Source organism: Acinonyx jubatus, chromosome C2 (genome assembly GCF_027475565.1).
Source record: "Acinonyx jubatus isolate Ajub_Pintada_27869175 chromosome C2, VMU_Ajub_asm_v1.0, whole genome shotgun sequence".
In the NCBI taxonomy this organism is placed as follows: Eukaryota; Metazoa; Chordata; class Mammalia; order Carnivora; family Felidae; genus Acinonyx; species Acinonyx jubatus.
The window spans coordinates 71,356,230-71,373,270 of record NC_069384.1 but is presented as its reverse complement, the minus strand read 5'-3'; the positions used below and the strand labels follow the sequence as shown (position 1 = coordinate 71,373,270).

The following is a 17,041-nucleotide window of genomic DNA, read 5'->3' as shown; positions in this document are numbered from 1 at the left end:
CACAGTCTCAGAATTCCCTGGAGGAACTGTTGGCATAGCAGTCCATGTAGATGGTTAACGGTCTGACTTCTAATACAGTTGTCCATACAGTGCTGTTATCTAGAAGCACGTGGGTGGCTCAGTTGGTTAAGCGTCTCTCGGTTTCGGCTCAGGTCATGATCTCAGTTTCATGATTTTGAGCCCCACACAGCGCTCTGGGATGACAGTGCAAAGCCTGCTTGGTATTCCTTCTCTCTCTCTCCCTTTCTGCCCCTCTCCCGCTCATGCTGTCTCTGTCTCTCTCAAAACAAATAAACTTAAATAAAAAAAATCCACTTAAAAAAAAAGGTACTCATATCTAGGTCTATGTGGCATCAAGGGTTGAATCAGAATTGCCCTGCAGGATAGCAGGAGGAGTTGCTTCCTGCTTCACTTTCTGGCAGAACTTAGAGCTTGAAAGGCATGCTGGAAGATTATTGCCACTGGGAATGGTGGGAAGAATTTGGTCTGTTTCTTTAGTCATAGGGTAATTGGTGGGATGGCAAGCCAGTGACTGCAATCCCTGGAGGCTTCTCCAATGACGTGCGGAGGCATCTAAATCACCTGTCACTATACTCTGGTTTCTCTTCAGATCGCATAAATCTTTCGCCTTTTAAATCACCTGTCACTAGAATAGAAAGGACTCTGTTTTCTCTCTCTCTGCTCGGACTCCCTCTACAAAAATGGAGGGAACTTACTTCTTATACACTTCTTCCATGAGAAATAAACAACTGTCCCCCTCTCTTGCTTTTTTTTCCCTTTCTTACCAACATGGCCAGTTTGTCTAGTAGCTTCATGGCTTCCTGCAATGCTTCCTTTTGCTCTCTGCCAGACTGGAAAAAGACCTACCACTGAATGTGCTGACCTGTGTTGAGGGTAGGGGATCCAGCTGGAGACCGCTAATATTCTGCTGCTCTGAGATCCAGAGACAAATGAGTGAGATTGAGACCAATGAGGCAGAAAGGCAGTAGAAGGAACAAGGTCTTCAGGCTCCTCATTGACAGCCTCAAAGAAGAAGCCAGAGTTGTCTCTGGTCTGGGAGAAGGACTTGTCCTTTGATAGGACAGGGGGGTAGGATGCCAAATCAGGACTCTGGTCATCAGGACAGTGGAACTTATGGCCGCAGAGAGGATTAAATAGCAGCACCTCTGATGGGATATCAAATCAGAAGTATGAACATTAGGAAAGCTACTTTAGCTTCTCCATCCCCATGGGAGGTCTCTGGCCATATCCAGCTCCCTCTCTGTGACTATAAGAAAGGCCAAAATATAAATTCTTGCTGGTCACCAGCCTAAAAGCATCTCCTGTGGCTTCAAATTCCCTAGATTGCATGATTAGCTGTGGAGCCTAACTAGAGGCAATCAGAAATTCAGTCAGAAGCCTCAGATGACAAGACATTTCTGTATACCATGGATTTCCTAATCACGGGTCCATTAACTGGGCCATAGTCTTGATTGTATCCCAAACCCTCTAAAACTGGGACTAGGAATCCAGGCAGCTTGTTCCATGGTAGGCAGTGGTCCTAACGCCCAGTGGTGACTTCTGAAGGAAGGAGGTCCTGGGGTGAAGGCAGGCATTGAAGGTCAGGGTAAATGCTGCAGAGATTTGTAATTAAGGACTTAGGCCCTGGAATCAAACTCATGTATTCACATCCCACTCTGTAAGGATGTAACCTACACTTCCTCATATGAAAGTGGTTGTAAAGTGTGAGATAATCCACACGAGTGCAATTATCAAGTGCCAGCACAGAATAAGCATTCAAAATGCGTTAACTAGTATTACCATGGGCCCATAGTCCCCAGGAACCCTAGCCCATCTTGCCAGAGAAGTACCACACTCACATCATTACTCAGCTCATACATTTAATCAGAGGATTTGGGCAGCTGCAGGTTTGTCCTTCCATCCACGCTCCCCCCCCTGGAAGTAGCGCGCTGCTCTGTGAGTGCAGAGGTAGCAGCATCTAGCACGAGTTTTAGTCCCATTAGCAGAGGGCACTCTTTCGGCTGTGGTTTGGTTCATAGCTCTCTGTACACGGTACATCAGGGCCCAGCCTATCTGCTTCTGTCAGGCTTCGGGGCTTTCTTCACATTGTCCAGTCGGATCACAGGGCTTCACCGGGGATGTCGGTTTGGCCTGGGCTCCCTGATGAACGGAACCCCAGAAGGCCGACAATCTGAGTCAGAATTCGAAGCCGTGCACAGTGCCCACGGTGACTCCTTACCGCCGAGGCCTGTGTGGAGCCCAGAAAGGAAAGCCGGTGACCTTGATCGGGCCCAGCGTGGATTTAGGGGTTTGCGCCTGGGCCCCTCTGGCTACCCGGGGGTGACCCCGGGCGGTCCCGGAGGCCGCGGCGCAGCTCCTGAGTGAAGGTGTCTTTGAAGCGGGCAGCGCGGCGACCTAGGGAACCCGCGGGCCCAGCCGCAAGGGCTCGAAGGCGCCGGGCTGCGTCCTGGCCGCGGAGCTGGGCCTGCAGCAGTGCGAAGGCTGTGAGCTGCGCCGCACGCCGGATGGGCTTAGACTCCGACAGACGCTCCACCAGCTGCGGGCTGTAGAGCAGCGCGGCCAAGAGCCGCCGAAGAACCATTCTCGGAGCGACCCGGAACCCAAAGGCCACAGCTCTTGCTTCCGACCGACGACTCCCCAAAACGGACCACGTCTGCGCCCGCCCCGCCCCGCCCCGTGACGACACTACCGCGCAGGGATTGGTCCATAGGATATCCACCTTCTGCGGCCGCTTCAGCGCGTTTCCGCTTCCGCCGCCGCCGCGGCTGCCTCGTTGATCCCTGAGTGGCGGCGTCTTCGTTTACCTCTCTGCACTATGTCCGGTGGCCTTCTGAAGGCGCTGCGCAGCGACTCCTACGTGGAGCTGAGCCAGTACCGGGACCAGCACTTCCGGGTGAGGGAGGCCGGGACGCGAGAAGGAAGGCCCAGGGCCAGAACGCCCAGAATCGGCTTACTGTTGTCTCATTGTGTCGTTTTCCATTCTTTGGTTTCCCGAAAAGCGAAATGAGGCCCGGTGCCTCCTGGGGAACGGATGCTGAAAGGGCTGAATGCCCTTATCTCATAGAGAATTTGAGGCTCATTTTCCTTTCCCTTGCAGCTGCTCCCTGCAGAGGGGTTCCAGCGGCAGTAGTAACGGTGGCTTGCGTTTTCACAGGCAATGGCTTGGGAACGTGACTTTGTGATATGAGGGGCAAAAGGTGTCCTTTTGACACCTGGAGGGAGTATGGAGGGGCGCTTTCCTGACCCAGGTACTGGGACTTTTTATTACTTTTTTAATTTTTAGAGAGGGAGCAGAAGCGGGGAAGAGTTGCAGAGGGGGAAAGAGAGGGCAAGAATCCCAAGCTGTCTCCCTGCCCAGCGGGGAGCCCAGTGCGGGGCTCCGTCCCGTGACCCTGGGATCATGACCTGAGCTGAAATCGAGAGTGGGAAGCTCAACTGACTGAGCCACCCAGGTGCCCCTGGTGCTTTTTTATTTTAAGTTAGATCAGCTTTTTGTCGTTGTGGCCCTTTCCTTCCTTGGCACAGTAGATTGGTCCTACAAAGTTCTGCGCAGTGGGCTGGCGAGACACAAAGTTCAGCCTTGTCTCCAACCTTAAGGAGCCCTCGGAGTAGGAAGGTGGACCACCCCAGCTAGGCACTTTTAAGTGTCTAGGTGTCCAGATCAGAGAACTGCTGGGTTTCAGAAGAGGGAGGTTTTAGTTTGTGGGAAAAGGAAAGGCTGCAAATATTCAAGGTGGGCTGTTGAGTATCAGCAGAGGCAGTGTTGAAGTGGAGCAACACTCATCAACCACTGGTTATTTCGTAAACTTTTATCAAGTGCTGTTGCCGAAACTGCTAAGTCCTAGAGGGAGAGGGAATATTGTTTCCGTACCCTTAGAGTTTATAATCTTCTAATAGAGATTGTAAATAGTGGCAAGTAATCATAATCTAGAGCAGAAATGGTGAGGATAAGGGAATCCTGTGAAGATTCAGAAAAGGAATACAGCTTGTGACAGGAAAGGAGGGACGTGTTTTCAGAAGAATGTGGGCAGGGGTACCTGGCTGGTTTAGGCGGTTAAGCCTCCAACTTCGCCCTGCATCAGGCTCTGTGCTGACCACTCAGAACCTGGAGACTGTTTCCGATTTCTCTCTCTTCCTCCCGCCTCTCTCCTCCCCCCGCCTCTCTCCTCCCCCTCTCCCCCTCCATCTCTCCCTTTCTCTCTCTCACCTTCCCCCTCTCTCTCCATCTCCCTCCTCTCAGTCTCCCCCACCCCCTTGCATTCTGTCTCCTTCTCAAAAATAAATAAAACATTAGAAGAGGGTGGGCATGGAGAATGCAAAAATGTGTTAGTAGGGTAGGGAAAAGTTAATTTTGAGGCCAAATTGAGGATGATCTTAAATTCATTCACTAAGCCAGCCGTTTTTAAATGCTTACTATATGCCAAGCAAGATTTTCACTTCTATCACTTTTACAGTTCTTGTTGCTTTAGAAAGTTCCCTGCATCATAACCATCTTGAATTTCAGGTATCCTATGAGATTAAAACTGTGAAAAGTTTCAACTTTTTCTGTTACTCATCTGTGCGGTCTAAAGGACCTGTAACTTTATTCAGATAGTAGTAAGATACTATCATGAGGAATTTCTGGTGTTCCCTGAATGGAACCCACATGAATATTCCTTAAGTAAGTACTTACACCACAGTTGTCTTAAGCTGTAGCTGTTTGTTTGGAATAGGCTATTTGTTTGGATTACTTACATGTGTGAGAAAAGTAGAATTAAGAAAAGTCCTCCTGGTAATTTTAATAAATCAGTAACAGCAGTGATACAAATAAGGTGAATCTACTTTAATGCCTCATTCCAAAGCTCTGAAAACTCAGGGCACCGGGGTTGCCCGGTCAGTTGAATATCCAACTCTTGATTTCAGCTCAAGTCATGATCTCACAGTTTGTGGGTTCAAGTCCTGCGTGAGTTAGAGCACTGTTAGCGCAGAGCCTGCTTGAGATTCTTTCTCCCTCTCTTGCTGCTCTTACCCCACTCTTGCATGCAAGCAATAAATAAAACAAACAAATAAAATTGATGTTTATTTATTCTTGAGAGAGAAAGAGACTTGGAGCGGGAGAGGGGCAGAGAGAGAGAGAGGGAGACACAGAATCCAGAGCAGGCTCCAGGCTCTTGAGTTGTCAGCACAGAACCCGATGTGGGGCTCCAACTCACAAACCGTGAGATCATGACCTGAGCTGAAGTTGGATGCTTGATGGACTGAGCCACCCAGGCATATTTTTAAAAGGGGTGCTGGGGTGGCTCAGTCGGTTAAGTGACCATCTTCAGCTCAGGTCATGATCTCATGGTTCATGAGTTCAAGCCCCACATCAGGCTTTGTGCTGACAGCTCAAAGCTTGGAGCCTGCTTTGGATTCTGTGTCTCCGTCTCTCTGCCCTTCCCTGCTCACTCTGTCTCTCTCTCTTTTTATTTTTTAATGTTTATTCTTTTTGAGAGAGACAGAGTGTGAGTGGGGGAGGGGCAGAGAGAGAGGGAGACACAGAATCTGAAGCAGACTCCAGGTTCTGAGCTGTCAGCACAGAGCCTGACACAGGGCTCAAACTTACGAACTGTGAGACCATGACCTGAAACGAAGTCAGACGCTTAACTGACTGAGCCACCTGAGACGCTTAACTGATAGAGCCACGTTAATCTATCTGATGCTTAACTGCCCCGAAAACTTGTTTTTAATGTAGAATGACTTGTCCTGTGTACTTTTTAAGGAAGTATGGGATTGGGGCTAAGACTGGGTTTGGATTCCAGCTGCAACTACTGAGTAGCTGTATGACCTTGAATGAATTACTTAACTGTCTTTTCTCAGGTGTAAAATAGGATAATAAAACAGGACCTACTTCGGGATACCTGGGTGGCTCAGTTGGTTAACGTCCAACTCTTGGTTTCAGCTCAGGTCATGATCTAACACTTCCTGAGTTTGAGCCTTACTGTCAGCTCAGAGTCTGCATGGGATTTTCTCTCTTGCGTGTACGTGCTCGCTCGCTCTCTCGCTCTGCCCCTCTCTGACCTTCCCCTGCTCACACACTCTCTCTTTCAAAAGGACCTACCTCATTCAGTTCTGAGAATTAAATGCGATTCATAGGTGGAAGTCTCTGGCCTGTGGTCCCTGGAGGAAGATATACCTGTTTCTTGTGTATGAGATCTATGTATATTCATACTTAAAAAAATAATAATTTGGGGGCATCTAAGTGGCTCAGTCCATTGAGTCCCCAACTTCAGCTCAGGTTGGAATCTTGTGGTTTCATGGGTTTGAGCCCGGCATCAAGCTTGCTGCTGTCAGCGCAGAGCTTGGGATCCTCTGTCCTTCTCTCAAAAATAAGTAAACATTAAAAACACTAATAATTTGGAGCATACCCTTCACATTGTTCTGTACCTTTCTTCAGTGTGCTATCTTGGAGATGTTCCTTATCGCTGCATGTGGTTCTACTTTTTTCTTGGGGCTGCATAGTTTTATATTTATTGATGTACCATAATTTATCTCATCATTTTCCTCGACGTGAGTTCAGATGGTTTGTCTTTTCCTCTGTTCTACCACTGAACGTGATCACATGAGATCTGTTAGTCTGAGTGACCACTGTGCTACAAAGCATTCAGAGACCAGCAATGCAAAGTCTTATTCTTAGAGTGAAGGAAGCTGGATCAACATTATATAGAGAATAGTAAGTGAAGAAGGGAGGCCTCTTGGTAAAGTGCTCTGGGGTCCTGAGTGTGGATCTACCCAGCCACTTTCCAAACTGGAATACCACTGTATGGTTGGTGTTAGAGCCTTAACCTGAGAGCCTGAGAGCAGGTCAGTGGGTAGGCCTTCTATTTAGTCAGCATCTGTCCTGCCCATTGTGGAGGCTAGAAGAGGAGATCCAAGATGGCCAACTGGTTTCTATGCCGGCATATAAAATACTAGATCTAGCCCATGATGAGTCCCAAGTATTGTGAAGTATGTTGGCTGAAGGCCAGTTATGTTTCTGTCTCTGGCTTCATCCTGTCTTCCAAATTAGGAAGGCTGTCAAGAACATAAACACTCGTTTTTAGTGATTACTACATTTTCTCCTAAACTCAGAAAAATCTATGAGCATGTAAACCATCTCTTCTCTAGGAGAGTATTATAGGGATACCCTGTCTGAAAATGCATTTATTTTTCACTACAAAAAAAGACCTTTCTAGTGTATTAAACTTGAACAATGAGAGAAGGATCTAATGCTGAGGATATGGAGTGTGCAGGGAAAAGACATGCCATTGGGAGCAGTGTGTTACAGGAGGGCTACGTGCAACATGACTCAAGTTGTGGCTGTCTCCTAGAAGCAGTCTGGACCTGCAGATGTGCCTCCTAGAATGTGAACACCTGTCTTTCTCTCTCCCTCCCCCTCTCTCCCTCCCCCTCTCCCCCTCTCTCCCTCCCCCTCTCTCCCTCTCTCCCTCCCCCTCTCTCCCCCTCCCTCCCCCCTCCCTCCCTCCCTCCCTCCTTCCCTCTCTCCCTCTCTCCTTTTGGCAAGGAATTTGTGGTAGACTGGGATGATGAGAAAGAAGCTGATTCCCAAATCAGAACTAATTGCCATACTTTGAACACTGTTTAAGCAGGATTCTTCTTAGATTGTGTTGCTTAACTTTTTCTCTATTTGAAATTCCAGGGTGACAATGAAGAACAGGAAAAATTACTGAAGAAGAGCTGTACATTGTATGTTGGAAATCTTTCCTTTTACACAACTGAAGAACAAATCTATGAACTTTTCAGTAAAAGTGGCGACATAAAGAAAATCATTATGGGCCTGGATAAGATGAAGAAGACAGCATGTGGGTTCTGCTTTGTGGAGTATCCTTCCTATGTATCTGGCATAAGCTATTGGATGAGGGTGGGCCTAGAGTGGCTAGTCACCTGTTGAAAAATTGAGTGAGGCCATCCACTAATTAGCATCCCTGTACTTAACCTCTCCTTCTTCCTTCATCTCCCTCTTAACTTCCTGTCCAATGTGTCTACACTCTTGAATTGTGAAAGCTGATAACATTTACATCCTGTTCTGAAATCCATGCTTTTGTTTATAACCGATTCTTTAAGAAACAATCTGTTGAAAGTATATGCTCGTGATATTTACAAAAGTCCAAAGCGGGGGCACCTGGGTGGCTCGGTTGTGTCCAACTCTTGATCTCCGCTCAGGTCTTGAGTTCAGGGTAGTGAGTTCAAGCCCCATGTTGGGCTACACACCCACACTGGGCGTGAAGACTACTCAAAATGGGGGCGGGGTGGGGGTGGAAAGCTGACCAAAAGCTGACCAAAAGTTCAAAGGGTATAGTGAAAACGTCTGTACTATTCTAAACCTAGAGACTGTTACCAGTCTCTTGGGTATCTTTCCAGAAGTGATCCTGTGGATGTGTAGTAGCATACTGCATGCACTAATTTTTGCCCTCTACCTTAGAGATTGTTTTGTTAGCATATGTAGGTGTACCTCTTTTTTAATGGCTGTATAATATTTCATTATGTAGCTACATAGAACTTGATTTTATAGGTCAAAACCAAACAGTTTACTTCTCTGGAAATTGTATAAATGTTGGACTTCCTGGATTTATCATTTGGGGGGTTTTTCCCCAATATTTTCGTATTTGGTCGTTTTGCTTTATGTTCTGAGAAATTTCCCAGACTTGATCTAACAGCGTGTTTTTAAAAACTTTTTTTTGTGTCCCAAATTACCATTTCTTTTTTCTTTTTGGCAGGTTGTATTTATGCTGTAAATTTTCCTTAAATGTCTGGTGATCCCTAGGTTTCTGATCATAATCAGGGAAAGGCTAAGGCTAACTTTGTAGACCCCAGCAGATCTTCTCTCTCAAGTTTCTGCCTTGCCTTTGGGATATGTGGGTTTCCCAACTGCTAGTATGAAAGGGATTTTTTTTGTCATACTAACATCAAAGACACTGCCCTAACCCTAGTTCCTCCAATTTGTTCAGAATTCTGTCACTCTTTTTTTATTTGCCTAGGATTAAATGCCTTCCTGCTACCGGGTCGTCTTCCCACATATAGACCTTTAATTAAACCGTTTGCTGTCTCACACTTTTGAGAGCCTCATGTGTTTGCTGTCTCCTTTAAGCTCCTTCAAGAATATTTCAAACTGTGACTTTCTTTCATCAGCAGTCTTCCATCAGCTTTTGTTGAATCTCTGGTTTCCTGATGGCCTTTTCTGTTCTTTGGGTGTATCTTTTCTGTCATTTTAATTGGGTCTTGAGAAGGAAATGAGGAATATGCTCACTCTGTCAGCTTGAAATGGAAGCCCTACTTAACCTATTCCAAACTTGTGATTTTGGTATTTGATTTCTAGGCTCCGCAAGCTTCTTCCATTCTCCTGTCAGTCACAGAGGACAAGAGTGCTCAGATTTTATATCTGCCTCTTCACAGGGAGAACAACGAGAACACAAAAAGCAAAGAAAATCTACCTTATAATTAGTAATCAGTCTGAGAATTGGAATGCTTTTGCATCTGTCTTGTAGGTCAGAGATTCACAATCATAATAGCAAATACCCAAAGGAAAGGCTGCTGTGGACAGTGGTTTCTCTCAGTTTGCCCTTTTCTCATTCATTCAGCAAAAAAGTTATTGAATGCCTATTACGTGCCAGCAGTGTAGGTGTTGGACACTGGAATTTCTGCAAGTGCTTCCTTACCTGTGTAATTAAAGACATAGAGGGAAAGGGGCGCCTGGGTGACTCAGTCGGTTAAGCATCTGACTCTGCTCAGGTCATGATCTTGTGGCTTGTGAGACTGAACCCAGCTTCGGGCTCTATGCTGACAGTGCAGAGTCTGCTTGGGATTCTCTCTTCCTCTCTCCCTTTCTCTGCCCCTTCCCTGCTTGTGCATGTTTTTGCTCGCTCTCTCAAAATAAGCCTTTAAAAAAAAAAAAAAAATGGGAAAAAATCTAGATCAGCATTTCCCTGAACCCAGCCAATGATCATAATTGCTTATGGAGGTTTTTTTAATATATAGATTTTTAATGTTAATTTAGTTTGAAAGAGCATGCGCATGAGCAGGGGAAGAGCAGAGAGGGAGAGAGAGAATCCCAAGAAAGCTCCCCAACTCTCAGCATGGAGCCCCACGTGGGCCTTGAACTCACGATCCATGAAATCATGAACTGAAATGAAATCAAGAGTTGGATGTTTGAGCCATCCAAGTGTCCCTGGAGATTTTTTTTTTTTTTTAATACCACTCCAAAGATAGATTTAGTAGACCTAATTAAATAGATTTGGAAACAACTAACCTGATAGAGCCTTTCCTTCTAATGAAATGCAATGGCAATTCCGTATGCACTGTAATCTCTTTTTATTAAGGTTGAATATACAGTTTCAGATTTGGATGCTTTTGTTTCTTTGGATAAGAAGTGTGCAGTTTGTGATCCAAACCTTCACTGAACATATTTATACTTTACAAACCAAAATATGGGGACAGTGGGACCAAATCATTATCGGCAAGATTCTCCAGGAAATCTCAGTCAGTAGTCCTGGATAAATCTTAGTTGACCCTTGTAAGTGCTTTTGGACCAACCTCAAACAAGCTTGTGCAAGCCAGATTACTGTCTCTGAAATCTATCTGGTTGGATTTGTTTTTGTATTCTTTCTTATCTCAGCTTCATTTAGATGTTTCCTGTATTTCTAAAAATGTTTGGAGAAATGCTATATAGTGTTCCTTAATACTTCCACTTAAGATACTATTCAAGAGCAGATGCAGAAAATGCCATGAGGTACATAAATGGAACTCGTCTGGATGACCGGATCATTCGCACAGACTGGGACGCAGGCTTTAAGGAGGGCAGGCAGTATGGCCGTGGGCGATCTGGGGGCCAGGTATGCAGGAAGGTTCTCTTGGCTCAGGGTTTGCCTGGGATTTCAGTCCTAGTGACAAGATTTTGTCAGTTTGTGTTTGCTCTTGTAGAAAATAACTTTGTGCCTATAACCCTCGCTTGAAGGGAATCTGAAAACTAACCATTAGGATTGGTAAATTATAGATTGTATACATTTTCACAAGCAACCATTATTGGACTTCTGCCAGGGCCTAGATATTTTGTACCTGCAAGTGTCTAGAACAAAAGGAAAATGCACTGAAATAAGTTCTAAGTTTTTATTTTAAAAAATAGCCTAACGAGTAATCTTTGGAGTATGCTACTTTTGAATGCTGGTGAAAGAGTATGAGCATAATGTTTGGTAAAAAACTGTTAGTAGGGGCACTTGGCTGGCTCAGTCAGTAGAGATGTAATTCTTGGTCTTGGTTGTGAGTTCAAGCCCCACGTTGGGTGTAGAACTTTATTTGCTACCCCAATCTTCTCTATAATGTAACTTGTGTTCTTTTCAATTAAGGTACGAGATGAGTATCGTCAGGACTATGACGCTGGGAGAGGAGGCTATGGAAAACTGGCCCAAAACCAGTGAGTGGTGAGAGCCCCATCGTGAAAACTCAGTCCTTTGGCCTGTTCAATTTGCCATGCATTACCCAAGGTCTACAAACCTGTCCACTTGTACCATGCTTTGATCAAGGTCTCTTCTGAGCTGGAAGCCTTTTCCTGGTTTTCCTTTGAAAACTATTAAAGGACAGAATCCAAAAGAATGCCTTTAAATCTATAGTCTACAATCTTGGCCATGTGTCAGGTTACCAGGTCAGAATTTGTGTTCCATGGCAACAGATTCGATCTATGATGTTGATCTGTCAGCCCCAAACACCACACTTCTTTTAGGAAGATGGAAAAATTTTTAAATGGATAGTACGATCACAGTCTACACTGGGGCCTGGAATTATTAAAAATTAGGTTTGCAGGAGACAAAATGTAATAAATGGGGCTTTGCTATGTTGTACAGCTTTGTTCTGTTTAGAAGTCTGACAACTACACTTGTTTCTGGGTTGAGTTCTAATCTCTAAAGGCAAATTTAGGAGTCAGGGCAACTTCCTAAATTGTTGGAGCAAAAGTAAGCCTTAGACTGTAAGCCAGGGGATACCACCAGCTTATATGCTATATGTATTAAGACTTGAGTATTTATTATTTTATACATTTTTCAAAAGATGTGTTTTACTTAGACCTACAGAAGGGTTTATGCATCAGACTGATTTGTTTTCAGAATGATGTTAGGAATGGACTGGGTTTAAAAAGGGCTTGAAGATCAAGAGAACACATAACAAGAACAATCAGAATTGCTTCTCTCAGGAAATGTGTTTTGGCTAATTCTCATACTGAAGTCTGTCTTGTTTTTTCCTTAATTGTGCTTACGGAGTGTCAGAGCCTGGACAGGGAGCTGATGGTTTCTTTAGAGAAGGGAGTCTACAAAATTTATTTTGTATTCATAAGGCATAAGTTGATTTCTCTAATGTAACTGTTAGTCTAATATAATTTTCCCTGACATATAAGTGAAATTTTCTCATCTATCAACAAAGTATCTCCTAACTTCTAAGGTTTGTGAGAGTTGGAGATGAAGTACCTTAATAGGAACATCTTTCACATTAAAGTATAGGTTCTCTCATTAAGTTCAAGTTGATTACTTGGATTAAGAGCTATGACTAGCTGTAAGTGCATAATTTGCAGATGTTTAATGAAGACATAACACTCTTCATTTGAAATATTTCTTTTACGCTGTACTTTGAATTAACGTATTTTATAATGTTGTAGTAAAACGTAACTCAGATTTCCACAGACAGTGGTTCCTTTTTGAATTGTTGAACCAAGTTATCATCTCTGCCCATCACCTATAAAGAGAGACATTGGAACTCTTCCTCTGGAATATTTGAGTAATGTGCAGAATTTACATGTCTAATAGCGAGCTCATGAGTCACATGGGGGTAGCGGCTGTTGTAGTGCATGCCATCACTATAGAAAATTCTGTTGGACACTGTTGGGTCAGCTGCTTAGAGCTTACACTGGTCACTGTTCATAAATGAGCTTTGTCGTGACAAGAGCGTCACTCTCCCAAACAGTACGTGTTATTCAGTACAAGAGAACACACGTTTATAAAGGCATTTAGTTTATTTTTCAAAAAAATATTTTTGCTAGAAGGTTTGAGTAATTTTACATGATCACAATCTTTAAATAAATTCTTTTTCTGTCCAAAGGTACCATTTAAGTGAACAGCTTATCTAGGCCTGTTTTTGTAACACCCAAATACAATTTGCATTTCTCTGACGGTATATTCCCTAGGTCTTAATTATCTATAGGCCAGGAGGCAGAGCCTCGCACATAATAGAAGTAGGTGCTTTACAACTGTTTAGTTTGGTTTCTTAACATAATTAAACAGAGCAGGTAGTCAGTATATTCAATTCACACTATTTATTATTAACATACTTTTTCTCGTGTGAAGGGTCTGATCCACCCAGAGCTCTCCCAGTCAGCCCTTCTCACCCAGGGAAGCAGTGAACACAACTGCAAAGAAAAAGGGCAGCTCTTCCACTAGTCAGGACTGTTGTTTTGTTCCAACCGTGACTCCAAGATGACAGTGTCACTCAGAAGTAGAAAATATAATGCAAAGCCAGAAAGTGGGGATTATTGGCAGCAACTGCTTCCTTTCCCTTCCTTAAGAGGTTCCCTTTCTTCTTAAGAGAACTAAAAGTTGAATTAAATCCACATTCATGGCTACAGATTTAACATAAGGACAAATCACTGGAAAGAAACAACAGACTAGTAATTTGCTGATGGACCGGGCAGCTTGAAGGCACATCATAAGCAGCTTTTAGTTTGTACAAGGCCTGCACTCAACCTCAAAAGCATAAGGTCTGCCCACTTTGTGGGCACCCAAACAATTCAGTGCCAAGCTAGTGACAATAAAACAATGCCTGTCTCTTCCACCAGCAGCCCAGACTATATTTAAAAAATGTCTTTGCTGCAAAGAAGCAATTATTGCAAACATCAGGACAGAGGCCCCTCTGATGTAGGGTTTGGGCTAATAGAGGTTTACACCTAATCACAAGGGGGAAAAGCAACTCTGTATGCTAAAACCGAGTTTCATGAATAGAGGAACGTTTTGAACCATACTTAAAACATCTGACATTTAGGCAAAAGCAAGCTTGACAGTACACCTCAAGGGTGCCCTATGAAGCTGGAAGTGAAAGGGAAGCGGGACTTGGGCAGCTTACTGTAGTTACCTCTTGAGCACCCCTGCTTGCCTCCGCGCCGAGGAGTGACCGTTTCTCAGACCGGAGGAAAACGGCAACTCCACTTCTGAGCATTAAAGATGCAGAACACAGTTCTGCCTCTTCTACGTGCCTGGTTGTCAGTGAGGAGGTGAGATGGAGCTCTAAAGTATAAAACACTGTGAATCCACAGCCTAGTTACTGGCCACTGCATAACTGCCCCCTTCTCCCATTAGGCAAATGTCTTACATGCAGATTTGAAAAAATCTCATGTTTGCATAATTAGCTAATGTCAGAAAACCTCAGGATCTCTTCCTCACTTTAAATTGTCATCTTTGCAAATGCTGACAACACAAGCCTAACTGTAGCAGCATAAAGTGCTTCTGATCTCAGTCCTTTTAGCGACCTGAAGCACAGTAAGAAATACTGACCTGGTTTTACACGAAGTCTAGAGGAGTGTGGAGAATGCTGGGGCTCTTTACAATGTAAACACTGGTGTTGGTGCTTGGAATGTCAGGGGATGGGAACCCTGCGTGTAAACATGTTCTGACTCTACCTTCAACTGCTGGAAACCTTACCTCATGGCCAAGTTTAACTGCACGTTTTAGCTTTTTATTTCCAACACCCCACACCTAACCAGGCATAAATCCAAGTATCTTCTGTCATTTACTTGGTATTTGGTGTAAGCTTCTGAGATGCTTACATACACCTCTGTTGTTTTTTCTGCCCCAGTTCAGAAAAGGTAATTGAGTAGTTTAACATGCATCTTTCCTCATTTCCTTTCTTTTCAAATATCACAAAAGGCTAGAATAAAGATGCAAGATCCATTACTTTAATCCTAATGCAGCGAAGTATTAGGACAGGGTCGCTTCTGCTTTTCCCCAGAAGACGAGGTTGATAGAAGTGAAAAAAGGACTCCAGCTCTGGAGTCTCAGGGTTGGTCAACAAGAGGCCAACTGAGGGAGCCCCGCATGCTGCTGAGATCACTAAAGAGGTAGGAGCAAAAAAAGTCTAGTAACATCTGCTGTGCTCCTGTGCAAGCAAGTCTTACTACTTTTCCTCTTCTCCCCACCCAACTGCAAAAGACCTGGTCAGTCTTTAGTTCTGAAGATTAATATTTAAACACCATTGAAATAGAAAGGTATTTGTCACATCTTAGACAACACAAGGGTAGTGACAACTTGTAAATTACTCTTGGAAAGGCTGAATTCTCATGTGGTTGACTACTAGTTTGATGGATATTAATGTTTTTTAATAAATCCAGAGAATTCAGTGTTCCAGCAAAAGCCTTTATAAGATTTAGGCATTTGTTGTAATTCTTAAAGCCAAGATTGAAATTTTCTCATGTGTTAAAATAACTGGACGCCCCCACCCCCAAAAGCTGTTGTCTTTAATCAACTCCTCCCAAAGTAGGCACTGCACTTATAAGTGTGCTTGTATAAATAGAACACACCAGTCAGGTTTTGGCCACTTCTCACCTTTCAAAAGGAATGCAATTCACTCTGCAAGACTCATTTGGAGAAGGAAGTCCATGAAAGGTGCAGCAGGTAAAACAGGACTGGCTTTGTCAAAACCACCACTCCTAGCTACCCTTTACACCCCAGGGAACAACGATCCTTCTCAAAGTTATGTTGTATCAAAAACATCCTGCACTTTTAGGTTCTGGGATTAAATTTTAAACCTGTATTCAGTTCACGTCTAAGTAAATTTCAAAAGCTGCACCAAATCTACTAGGCTTTTTTTTTTTTTTTAATACTCTGCACTGCATGCTCTGTCTATATGCATGCGTTTGGATAATAAATATTAAATATGGGGGAAACACACGGAATCCATAAAATTAAAAATGAAACCAAACTGAACATTAAAAAATAGTACACGGTAGCTAGAGAAATGAATAGGGCAAAAAACAAATTTGAGGTAACAATAGTGGCCCAACACCACTGATCTGAAATATCTGTAAAAATTCAAATAAGTGTTTGGAGATTCAAGTAACAAACCATCTGCTTCAACTTGGTCAGACCTTCCAGAGTCCTGCTGAGTTTCAGTCCATGAGCCGGCACTCACACAGCTCCTTGTAAATCCTCTTCCGCACTCGGGGCATGTCCTCTTGGGAAAACTGGAAAGGCTGCTCTAAGGCGAGGCACTTGCAGTACTGCAAAGGTCCCAGAAACACTTAAATGGCATATGGAGCTTTGATGCAGACCTAACAGAGTGGGGCCTAAGGTGGCATTTTAAAGTTTAAACTCGTTGTAAAAACATTGTTTTGAAACATTTGCCTCCAAATTATAGTCAACTTTCCAGGTAAGTATATGGTTTGGGGTCTCCCCTCTCTCCCCCAAACAACACTGTGAGAAGCAAAAATTGATGGAGAGGCTCCAACTCCTTCCAAGGTGCTACCTGCTGAGACTGCCACTCCACCTAAAGTGGTCTTTTAAGTGAGAACTTCGGTTTACAAACCCCAGACATTCATGAGTCAAAGGAATGAGCCCATCTTCCATGATCTTTGCAAATCTCTATAAATTCATGGGTTATACACAATTTCTTCGTAAATGTAATGTATGACAAAATTTGCATTAATCCTTTTAGACCACTAAGGGAACCCACAGCATGAGAAAGCAGTTTTTGAATGTGGCCCTTATTTAAAATGTAATTAATTTTGTTCTGTGGTTAAAGACCACTTGCCAAAGGTTAAAAAAAAAAAAAAAGTAGTTAATTCTGCAAATGCCAAGGGTCTACGATACAGACAGATTCAGACCAGTCTCTAGTGTGCCTAACCTCTGATAAGACATGTACACCAGAGGAGGAGATACTCGGGTACCTGTGCCTAATGCCAGGTACATAACAACAGGGGCTCCCATCTCTCCTTTCTAAACCCAACAAATTTAATTCACACATTCCAAATTCTGGATAA

General features: G+C 43.9%; 3 protein-coding genes across 5 annotated transcripts in view; 1 reads left to right on the top strand and 2 right to left on the bottom strand.

Annotated features, from left to right (window-relative positions):
* Nucleotides 1-12,433, top strand: part of NCBP2 (nuclear cap binding protein subunit 2) — a 30,412-nt gene extending 17,979 nt beyond the window's left edge. The window contains exons 1-4 of one of the 2 annotated variants that reach the window (XM_015073776.3): nucleotides 2,711-2,914; nucleotides 7,679-7,860; nucleotides 10,730-10,868; nucleotides 11,379-12,433. In XM_015073776.3, the coding sequence (XP_014929262.1) occupies nucleotides 2,837-2,914; nucleotides 7,679-7,860; nucleotides 10,730-10,868; nucleotides 11,379-11,450 (471 nt within the window). In that variant the 5' untranslated portion in view covers nucleotides 2,711-2,836 and the 3' untranslated portion in view covers nucleotides 11,451-12,433. Of the gene's footprint in view, nucleotides 1-2,710; nucleotides 2,915-7,678; nucleotides 7,861-10,729; nucleotides 10,869-11,378 lie in introns of those variants that run through there. The other variant, XM_027061125.2, reaches the window with a different exon arrangement.
* Nucleotides 1,861-2,681, bottom strand: NCBP2AS2 (NCBP2 antisense 2 (head to head)). Its single transcript, XM_027061126.2, has one exon. The coding sequence runs from the start codon at nucleotides 2,600-2,602 to the stop codon at nucleotides 2,303-2,305; it is 300 nt and encodes a 99-aa protein (XP_026916927.1). The 5' UTR covers nucleotides 2,603-2,681; the 3' UTR covers nucleotides 1,861-2,302.
* A 578-nt stretch (nucleotides 12,434-13,011) lies between the features above and the next one.
* The window catches only part of SENP5 (SUMO specific peptidase 5), a 30,532-nt gene continuing 26,502 nt past the window's right edge, over nucleotides 13,012-17,041 (bottom strand). For both annotated transcript variants that reach the window (XM_015073764.3, XM_053221022.1), the window contains one exon: nucleotides 13,012-16,282. In XM_015073764.3, the coding sequence (XP_014929250.1) occupies nucleotides 16,172-16,282 (111 nt within the window). In that variant the 3' untranslated portion in view covers nucleotides 13,012-16,171. The remainder of the gene's footprint in view (nucleotides 16,283-17,041) is intronic.

Bases quoted from the DNA above. Each gene is read 5' to 3' on its own strand.
- NCBP2AS2 (XM_027061126.2), bottom strand. From the start codon at position 2,602: ATGGTTCTTCGGCGGCTCTTGGCCGCGCTGCTCTACAGCCCGCAGCTG.